Source organism: Diaphorina citri, unplaced genomic scaffold, assembly GCF_000475195.1.
Source record: "Diaphorina citri unplaced genomic scaffold, Diaci psyllid genome assembly version 1.1 scaffold1928, whole genome shotgun sequence".
Lineage (NCBI taxonomy): Eukaryota > Metazoa > Arthropoda > Insecta > Hemiptera > Psyllidae > Diaphorina > Diaphorina citri.
In genome coordinates this window covers 2,010-13,494 of record NW_007379354.1, presented here as the reverse complement: position 1 = coordinate 13,494, position 11,485 = coordinate 2,010, and the positions used below count along the sequence as shown (strand labels likewise).

Here is an 11,485-nt window from a genome sequence, read left to right as displayed (position 1 = left end):
CTAAGAGTTAAACTCAGTTTAAACTTTGACCGTTTCCCCGGCCATTATAAACAGGACTGAAGCTTTTAGGGCATACGAGGGGTCTAGTGTGATTCACTCTGATATGTATGTTTTGACTGTTTTTTTTTTTTTATGGAGGTCCTTTAATAGGGGGAATAAAATTTTGAGCAATATTTGACCAAATTTGCCTGAGGGGATAAAAGTCCTATAAAATTTGGAAGATTGATATAAGTAAAGTCGATAGAAAAAGAGATTTGAATTTGACTACTTATTAAAAAAAATGTCCCTATTTGGAAGATATTTCGTATTTCAAGTCCCAGCAAGAAGAAGGAGAAGAATGGATACAGACAACAGAAGATAAACCGAGGTGGAGGAGGCAAGTATGAGATAAGTCATGGACATCTTGATCAGATCATCAGGTGTCTGATTCTTCATCCCTTGTGTCGGTTTACTTTTGTTTAGGACTATTGTACTGCTAAGTTTCAGTAAGCACGCGTCTGGCTAGGGGACGTTAAATCATGAATACGAAAGTACACAGGTAAACGTAGGAATAGGACTATTAGGAATGAAGGTCTTGACATTTGAAATGAATGATAGCCTTAAGTAAGAGGTATATCCCTGTACATATCGGATAAGAGTGCTACTTAGTAAGTACCTAGTGTAAGTAAATAGTTCAAATATGAATTACAGTGAAATTCTATGTTTAAGGACCGAAAACAAGTGTAGAAAAACAAAGTGAAAATTGACAAAAGAAATGTTCGAAACAAAACAAGCATAAGAAGAAAAAAACATTACCTAAATCTATTTTAACCCAATAGAATAATTATTTAACATGGGGAGTAGTAAGTATTATTTATATTGATTTATAAAAAAAATCGAAGATATTGTAGATTCGACATTTAACAAAACTTGAAAACTGTGAGCTGCTGAGCTGTAGAGAGCATAAAATATTCTCAAAGTTTTCGATTTTCTCTTTTATCCTGTTATCTAATTTTGTCGAATGTGGGATCTACAATTTATTATTTTAATGTCGATTTCATAGAGATTCAGAAATAGGAGAAAGTATGTAACAAATAATTTCATTTTATTTCATATACATTTTACTAGGTATACAAAAGCTTGTACCCTTCCCTTTCATAATAATTACTGAAGTATAATCATAATCAATTAATCATAGTGGTTATTTATTTATACTCCTCGAATAGGATTAAAGATTAAAGCATCGCGCACAGCGCACACTCAGACCGTCTGAGCGTGGGTGGCGGGCAGCATAGTCTCCGTCTCGACTGGGCTGTTTGTTTTTATGAAACAACCTATCCTGGAAAGAGACTGTGCTTGTTGCTTAAAGAGTAGAAAAGGTAGGAGGTAGCTTTCAGGAATGCGATTTTAGCATCGTTGGCTCAAAAATAAAACCGCCTATCAACAATATTGAAAAGTTTTCGAATTTGAACTTGTTGCTTTTTTTTTACTGAAATTTTCTACACCTTCATTTGGTGAAAGTGACAAAATGTCTAACCAGGACGCCACAAATGCTACATTTGTAAACACCCTTTGAGGAAAAGGATTTCACAAAAAAAAGTATACAAAACCTTTTTTGTCTCTCCTATAAAAAATTTGAAAATATTTGATAGGCGATTTCGTTTTTGAACCAATAGATGTAGCTTGGGATTGTTGGCAATGTCAAATGAGCCAAGCGCCAAAATGCTAATTTTAAACAAGAAGAAAATTCTCATTACCTACAGAACTGTGTAAAATGTCATCTTTGGGCGCCCAGCGCCTAAAGAACAAAGAACTAACTCTCGCATGTATGTATGTACCTAGGTATAGGTATAGGGAGTGACCTGACTCATTAACTGAAAAGAGCATTTCTTGCTTATAACTTGCTCATTCTTTACTCATAAAATGGGATTAAAATGGAAATTTTGGCGCTTCGCTCATTTGTACCAACATGAAACTCCAGGTAGGAACACACTATCGTCACGTAACGTGAAGTCATTGGGCGTCCGAAGGATGTTGTTCAAAGTTTTCCCATAATATTGCTGGTAACTTTGTTCAGGACAGCCACACTACTAATACTACTATCACGTTACATGACGTAACGTGATAGTAGATACGTGACGTGATGGTAGAGTGTTTCTACCTTCAAACTCGCCGGACGGCCTAGCGGCTGAGGGAACTTAATCGTAGCTTTCACTCTCTTGTTGAACCAGCTTGAACCGTCGCGGACTCTTCAGTCCCGCAGGTCCACACCGTGTGGGGTCCACGTTGTTAAAGATGCGACCCTTCTTCTGCAGATACTTCTTGATGTATTTGGCCACCAGGGCCTGAGGCGGGACAAAACATCAACATATACAGAACAGCTCTGTATGGAATATATATTCCAGTGATTCCCAAACTGGGGTTCGCGGCCCACAAAGGAGCCGTGCAGCCGTGAAAGACTTGAAGACCCCCGGGAAGATTACATAAAATACTGTAAAAGGACCGCGGAGCGTTCACAATTATAAAAAAAGGGGCCAAGTAGAAAAAAAAAGTTTGGGAACCGCTGTTATAGTCAATCTAATCAGGGATTTCACAGGTTCATGGAAAGTAATGGAATGCTAGTAAGGGTCAAGGAAAGAGGGAGTGATAAATGTAAAGCTGTGTCCACACATAGTCGATGTGGATCCATTATTGATCGATGGCCGCCCACAAAGGAGCCGTGAAGGACTTGAAGACCCCCGGGAAGATTACATAAAATACTGTAAAGGGACCGCGGAGCGTTCACAATTATAAAAAAAAGGGGCCAAGTAGAAAAAAAAGTTTGGGAACCGCTGTTATAGTCAATCTAATCAGGGATTTCACAACATGGAAAGTAATGGAATGCTAGTAAGGGTCAAGGAAAGAGCTGTGTCCATTGAATCGTAAATCGCACAGCACATTCAACTTTTATTTTGAGACAGCTTATGAAAAACTCTCTAATTCTTTGATTTGATCAAACTTCTGTCATTATTATCATGAATACGAAAGTACACAGGTAAACGTAGGAATAGGACTATTAGGAATGAAGGTCTTGACATTTGAAATGAATGATAGCCTTAAATAAGAGGTATATCCCTGTACATATCGGATACGAGTGCTACTTAGTAAGTAGTGTAAGTAAATAGTTTAAATATGAATTACAGTGAAATTCTATGTTTAAGGACCGAAAACAAGTGTAGAAAAACAAAGTGAAAATTGACAAAAGAAATTTTCGAAACAAAACAAGCATTATAAGAAGAAAAAAACATTACCTAAATCTATTTTAACCCAATAGAATAATTATTTAACATGGGGAGTAGTAAGTATTATTTATATTGATTTATAAAAAAATCGAAGATATTGTAGATTCGACATTTAACAAAATCTTGAAAACTGTGAGCTGTAGAGAGCATAAAATATTCTCAAAGTTTTCGATTTTCTCTTTTATCCTGTCATCTAATTTTGTCGAATGTGGGATCTACAATTTATTATTTTAATTTCGATTTCATAGAGATTCAGAAATAGGAGAAAGTAACAAATAATTTCATTTTATTTCATATCTATTTTACTAGGTATACAAAAGCTTGTACCCTTCCCTTTCATAATAATTACTGAAGTATAATCATAATCAATTAATCATAGTGGTTATTTATTCATACTCCTCGAATAGGATTAACACATCGCGCACAGCGCACACTCAGACTGTCTGACAGACCTGGGTTTGTCAGAGAGTCTGAGCGTGGGTGGCGGACAGCATAGTCTCCGTCTCGACTAAGCTGTTTGTTTTTATGAAACAACCTATCCTGGAAAGAGACTGTGCTTGTTGCTTAAAGAGTAGAAAAGGTAGGAGGTAGCTTTCAGGAATGCGATTTTAGCATCGTTGGCTCAAAAATAAAAACCGCCTATCAACAATATTGAAAAGTTTTCGAATTTGAACTTGTTGCTTTCTTTTACTGAAATTTTCTACACCTTCATTTGGTGAAAGTGACAAAATGTCTAACCAGGACGCCACAAATGCTACATTTGTAAACACCCTTTGAGGAAAAGGATTTCACAAAAAAAGGTTACAAAACTTTTTTTGTCTCTCCTATAAAAAAATTGATAGGCATGCTTAAAGAGTAGAAAAGGTAGGAGGTAGCTTTCAGGAATGCGATTTTAGCATCGTTGGCTCAAAAATAAAACCGCCTATCAACAATTGAAAAGTTTTCGAATTTGAACTTGTTGCTTTTTTTTACTGAAATTTTCTACACCTTCATTTGGTGAAAGTGACAAAATGTCTAACCAGGACGCCACAAATGCTACATTTGTAAACACCCTTTGAGGAAAAGGATTTCACAAAAAAAGGTTTGTCTCTCTTATAAAAAAATTGATATTTGATAGGCGATTTCGTTTTGGAACCAATAGATGTAGCTTGCGATTGTTGGCAATGTCTGGGAAAATGAATAAATAAATACAGAGTATATCTTCAAAGGGTTTAACGGGTGGTTTAAGGTTAGGCACTTGAAGATTAGAGATGAGAATTACGTGGGTAAGAAAGCGGAGAGACTAGACGAGCCGGGGTGCACTTAGCCTCGTGAGGACAATTGAGTAGCTACTTCAATCGAGTAGCGACCAGTGGCGGCATTACAAGTGTAAAAAATTAATGAAATATGGAAATTGATTGCAAAGGAGGCACTTAGTAATGTTGTGATATCCACTAAAGTTGCGAAAAAGCTCTGCTTTACCACAAAGAATTTGAGATTTGATTGATTTTTTTATTATTTTGACTAGACGAGGAAAGAGAAAGAGAGGAAGACCAAAGTTAAGGGGGAGAGATAAGGTGCAAGAGGATTTGAGAGAGAAGGGATAAGAAGAGAGCAAGCAGTGAATAGAGGAATAGATAGAAGGGAAAAGATTAAGAAGAGGGTAATAACGACTCCAATGAAATAATTGAGATAATGGCGAAGTGAAAGAAGAAATGTATCTTACGTAGTGATGCACGACCAGACTAGAAATTTCTTGTTTCCTTTCGCCTACATCACATTGCAACGGAGGCACTTAGTAATGTTGTGATATCCACTAAAGTTGTGAAAAAGCTCTGCTTTACCACAAAGAATTTGAGATTTGATTGATTTTTTTTATTTTGACTAGACGAGGAAAGAGAAAGAGAGGAAGGCCAAAGTTAAGGGGGAGAGATAAGGTGCAAGAGGATTTGAGAGAGAAGGGATAAGAAGAGAGAGAATGAATAGAGGAATAGATAGAAGGGAAGAGATTAAGAAGAGGGTAATAACGACTCCAATGAAATTGAGATAATGGCGAAGTGAAAGAAGAAATGTATCTTACGTAGTGATGCACGACGAAACGAGAAATTTCTTGTCTCCTCTCGCGTACATCACTCAAGTCAAAATTGACCAATCAAATGCCTTGAGACTATGCTTAGCACGAACTTAAGAGCCAGCATTTTGTTCATAAATATTGGTGTAAGGAATTTTTCTTTTGTCTTCTACGACTTAATGGTAAATCTCACGGCATACGTTCCGGTACGCAATGACGTCACACTGTCCCGACTAGTCCCGAGCAAAGCTCCCTTGCAGTAACACTAAAGTAATGTGTTTCTGCCCATTTCTTATAATCTGACGTCACTTTTTCATTAGAATGGTAAATAACTGAGCCCAATCTCCAATTTCAATTATGGAAGACCTCAGTCAAACAATGTTCAATCCACACCAAACCAATGAAGGAACAATACCTATACTTCAACCCATATTTATGAACAAAATTCTGGTTCTCAAGTCGCATGGAAGCATCAATTCCAAACATCTGATTGGCCGAAATTGTCTTCAATCTGAGTTAATGAAGATTGAGCCCCGATTAGGCTCAGCCAGTAGTTTGAGTTCACGTTGTAGTTTCTTGTCCAACAATGCTGGCCGCTGCACTATCTTGCCTAGGACTGGCTGAAAAATGGTAACAAAGAACTTGATAAACTTGAATAGACCTTATGCACTCATGTAGGTGAGGTTTTAAATAGAGCCGAAAAATCGCTGCACTATCTTGCCTAGGACTGGCTGAAAAATGGTAACAAAGAACTTGATAAACTTGAATAGACCTTATGCACTCATGTAGGTGATGTTTTAAACAGAGCCGAAAAATGAGAAACTAAGGAATTTTTCTTTTGTCTTCTACGACTATAATGGTAAATCTCACGGCATACGTTCCTGTACGCAATGACGTCACACTGTCCCGACTAGTCCCGCTCCCTTGCAGGAAACATTAAAGTAATGTGTTTCTGCCCATTTCTTATATAATCTGACGTCCTTTTTCATTAGAACGGCAAATAAAATATTAAGCAGGGAACAACATTTGTGACAAGCATTTATGCTTAACACAATTATGCTTAACACCATTGGTGGAGGTTAATTTTTACCCCAGCTCCTGACTTCCAACACCAGGACAGAACACCGAGTGAATGAAAAACAGAGCTTGAGTATCCCACAAAGGAGCCGTGAAGGACTTGAAGACCCCCGGGAAGATTACATAAAATACTGTAAAGGGACCGCGGAGCGTTCACAATTATAATAATAGGAAGTAAAAAAAGGGGCCAAGTAGAAAAAAAAAGTTTGGGAACCGCTGTTATAGTCAATCTAATCAGGGATTTCACACGGACATGGAAAGTAATGGAATGCTAGTAAGGGTCAAGGAAAGAGGGAGTGATCAATGTAAAGCCGTGTCCACACATAGTCGATGTGGATTCATTATTGATCGATGGCCGTCGACTATATGTGTGGACATGGCTTGAATCGTAAATCGCACTGCACATTCAACTTTTATTTTGAGACAGCTTATGAAAAACTCTCTAATTCTTTGATTTGATCAAACTTCTATCATTATTATCATTAATACGAAAGTATACAGGTAAACGTAGGAATAGGACTATTAGGAATGAAGGTCTTGACATTTGAAATGAATGATAGCCTTAAGTAGGAGGTATATCCCTGTACATATCGGATACGAGTGCTACTTAGTAAGTAGTGTAAGTAAATAGTTTAAATATGAATTACAGTGAAATTCTATGTTTAAGGACCGAAAACAAGTGTAGAAAAACAAAGTGAAAATTGACAAAAGAAATTTTCGAAACAAAACAAGCATTATAAGAAGAAAAAAACTTTACCTAAATCTATTTTAACCCAATAGAATAATTATTTAACATGGGGAGTAGTAAGTATTATTTATATTGATTTATAAAAAAAATCGAAGATATTGTAGATTCGACATTTAACAAAACTTGAAAACTGTGAGCTGCTGAGCTGTAGAGAGCATAAAATATTCTCAAAGTTTTCGATTTTCTCTTTTATCCTGTTATCTAATTTTGTCGAATGTGGGATCTACAATTTATTATTTTAATGTCGATTTCATAGAGATTCAGAAATAGGAGAAAGTATGTAACAAATAATTTCATTTTATTTCATATACATTTTACTAGGTATACAAAAGCTTGTACCCTTCCCTTTCATAATAATTACTGAAGTATAATCATAATCAATTAATCATAGTGGTTATTTATTTATACTCCTCGAATAGGATTAAAGATTAAAAGCATCGCGCGCACAGCGCACACTCAGACACCGTCTGAGCGTGGGTGGCGGGCAGCATAGTCTCCGTCTCGACTGGGCTGTGTTTTTATGAAACAACCTATCCTGGAAAGAGAGACTGTGCTTGTTGCTTAAAGAGTAGAAAAGGTAGGAGGTAGCTTTCAGGAATGCGATTTTAGCATCGTTGGCTCAAAAATAAAACCGCCTATCAACAATTGAAAAGTTTTCGAATTTGAACTTGTTGCTTTTTTTTACTGAAATTTTCTACACCTTCATTTGGTGAAAGTGACAAAATGTCTAACCAGGACGCCACAAATGCTACATTTGTAAACACCCTTTGAGGAAAAGGATTTCACAAAAAAAGGTTTGTCTCTCTTATAAAAAAATTGATATTTGATAGGCGATTTCGTTTTGGAACCAATAGATGTAGCTTGCGATTGTTGGCAATGTCTGCAATGTCAAATGAGCCAAGCGCCAAAATGCTAATTTTAAACAAGAAGAAAATTCTCATTACCTACAGAACTGTGTAAAATGTCATCTTTGGGCGCCCAGCGCCTAAAGAACAAAGAACTAACTCTCGCATGTATGTACCTAGGATAGGGAGTGACCTGACTCATTAACTGAAAAGAGCATTTCTTGCTTATAACTTGCTCATTCTTTACTCATAAAATGGGATTAAAATGGAAATTTTGGCGCTTCGCTCATTTGTACCAACATGAAACTCCAGGTAGGAACACACTATTGTCACGTAACGTGAAGTCATGGGGCGTCCGAAGGATGTAGTTCAAAGTTTTCCCATAATATTGCTGGTAACTTTGTTCAGGACAGCCACACTACTAATACTACTATCACGTTACATGACGTAACGTGATAGTAGATACGTGACGTGACGTGATGGTAGAGTGTTTCTACCTTCAAACTCGCCGGACGGCCTAGCGGCTGAGGGAACTTAATCGTAGCTTTCACTCTCTTGTTGAACCAGCTTGAACCGTCGCGGACTCTTCAGTCCCGCAGGTCCACACCGTGTGGGGTCCACGTTGTTAAAGATGCGACCCTTTTTCTGCAGATACTTCTTGATGTATTTGGCCACCAGGGCCTGAGGCCGTTGCTGCCACTCTTCCAGAACCTCCTTGGGGAAGTGGATCTGCGGGGGAATTTCAAACCAGGTAAGTTAGTGTGTTTCTTTTTTCTGTTCTTTTAAGGTCAGCCACTCACTATCAGGTAGACCTAACAGGTACGGCTGAAAAGGTCCGTCTGTCAGGTGTAGGTATCTGATACCTGATAGTGAGTGGCTGGCGAAAGAGATTTGATAGAAGGAAATGCAGGCAGATTTTTTCCTAAACAAATTAGGTTTAATCTCGGTACGGCTGGCTTACCTAAATGTAACTGCTAAAGATCGCCCCGAAAGCGAAGAAAGAGGGAAGACTGGATAGGAGAAAGTCAGACTCTCCGAGAACGAACCTTATCTGATAAAGTTCGGACCAGGTAGTAATCGACCCCAAGACTTAGCGTTTATAAGACAGGCGCTCTGCTTTCCAAGCAAACAAGGCTGTCCGGAGGTTCCTTGTGTTTACAATAACGGTGGACAAATTTTCAAAATAAAGTCCGGTCCGGGCGGGAATCGAACTTGTGACCTAGCACTTACAAGGTAGACAGACGCGCTTTCCTGATTTCTTATATTTTTACCTGATCGGATTTGAGCCGGTCCAGCAGCGTAACGCACACGACCGCGGCTTTGATGCCCGCGTGATGCGTCAACGCGGCGAACGCTAACGATTCCATCTCGATATTAACGACGCCCGCGTCTTTTATCGACTGGAGGTGCTCCATTTTCTCCTGCTCTGTGAAATCGCAGAACGCACCGTCCATACGAGACTGACCCTCGTAGAAATCTGTCGTGCACATGGTTTTGCCTGCGAGGGAAAATGATAAATAGATATTAACGACGCCCGCGTCTTTTATCGACTGGAGGTGCTCCATTTTCTCCTGCTCTGTGAAATCGCAGAACGCACCGTCCATACGAGACTGACCCTCGTAGAAATCTGTCGTGCACATGGTTTTGCCTGCGAGGGAAAATGAATAAATAAATACAGAGTATATCTTCAAAGGGTTTAACGGGTGGTTTAAGGTTAGGCACTTGAAGATTAGAGATGAGAAGTACGTGGGTAAGAAGGCGGAGAGACTAGACGAGCCGGGGTGCACTCAGCCTCGTGAGGACAATTGAGTAGCTACTCCAATCGAGTAGCGACCAGTGGCGGCATTACGAGTGTAAAAAATAATGAAATATGGAAATTGATTGCAACGATATTAACGACGCCCGCGTCTTTTATCGACTGGAGGTGCTCCATTTTCTCCTGCTCTGTGAAATCGCAGAACGCACCGTCCATACGACTCTGACCCTCGTAGAAGTCCGTCGTGCACATTGTTTTGCCTGTGAAGGACATAAATACATAAATAAACTAAAGATAGAAACAACTGCCATCACATCACTTGACGTGGCGTAACGTGATGGTAGTGTGACTGTCTTGAACGAAATTATCTACAATATTATGAGAAAATTTTGAACTACATCTTTCTGACTCCCCATGACTTTACGTCATCTTCTTTTCTTCGCCTTTTCCTGTGTTCAGACGGGGTCGGCGTTTTTCGTCAGCCTCTCAATCAGCCCTAACTAGGGTGACATTTGGTTTTGGCTACAACTTTTACGAGTTTATGCCCTTCGCACTCAACCTTTGCTATTTCTTTAGCAAGAGAACTTCAGGCTGTTTCTACCTTTATCTGTTTAGGATAAATTCGGCCCGAGAGGGAATCGAGCCTAGTGCTTACAAGCCAGGCACATTACCCTTCAACCTCTTACCTATAATTGTAGGGAACAGGTCGTCTGGCTCAGCTGGTATGTATATAAAATCATGATAATAATAATCTTGGATATAAGAGAACTCAAGGGAGAAACACAATTTTCTCTAATCAGCACCAGTGGCAATAGCACGTGGAATAGGTACATCAGTTCCCAATGGATCACGCTCAGCAACGATGCGCGTGGTTGGTACACGGATCACGGATGGGTGACCATGTGGGCGATTGCGTGCTGCTGGCACTCCGAGAAAAACCTCGACACCGCCGGGAATCGAACCCGGACCTCCTGCGTGCAAACCTAGTGTGATACCCACTCGGCCACGCAGGCTACTTTAGCTAGAAATTCTCCTACCCTACACAGAGATTCTTTTCAGTCCTATGCTGGTTTGTAGTTCAAACAAGGTCTATCGTATTATACTCGTACTTGTTATACATAGGATTAGTAGGTAAAGTGTAGGTAGCCGTACTTTTAATTGCGTCTGATTATAAGGGAAATGTTTCTACACTTAGTCATTCATCTCGTGTTAATCTGGATTTATTTACATTCATCTCATGTTAATCTCAATTCATTATCGTATTTCTACGTATAGGTAGGTCACGGGCATGGGTCAATTCCTGAGAGATCAACACTGCGTCTACCTATGTTTCAAGGCCATTCCGAGCAAATTCCGTCGGAAATTACCTGCGTATGTCCGGTATGTTGGTAAGGACCATAAGGTAACTAAACCAACTGCCTCGGTGGCGTAGTGGTCAAGCCGCTCGTTTAATAGGGGGAATAAAATTTTGAGCAATATTTGACCAAATTTGCCTGAGGGGATAAAAGTCCTATAAAATTTGGAAGATTGATATAAAGTGGATAGAAAAAGAGATTTGAATTTGACTACTTATTAAAAGAAATGTCCCTATTTGGAAGATCTTTCGTATTTCTTTACTTAGCTCGGTAAATGAATGTCCAAGTACCTAATAAATATATATAGATATTTACTAGGTACCTACATCTAGGTATATATTTTTGTCTTTAAATTTTAGGAGGCATATGAACTTGTACATTATCTAAGTGTTCG

The 11,485-nt window shown here is 38.8% G+C and overlaps 1 protein-coding gene across 1 annotated transcript in view; it reads right to left on the bottom strand.

Moving 5' to 3' along the window:
* Window positions 1–833: 833 nt before the first annotated feature.
* LOC103517679 (uridine phosphorylase 2) overlaps window positions 834–11,485 on the bottom strand; it is a gene marked incomplete at its 5' end in the record, with an annotated part of 12,658 nt that continues 2,006 nt past the window's right edge. The window contains 5 exon segments of the mRNA XM_026829689.1: window positions 834–1,841; window positions 8,174–8,709; window positions 9,252–9,665; window positions 9,869–9,996; window positions 10,423–10,457. Coding sequence (XP_026685490.1) covers window positions 8,515–8,709; window positions 9,252–9,665; window positions 9,869–9,996; window positions 10,423–10,457 — 772 coding nt within the window.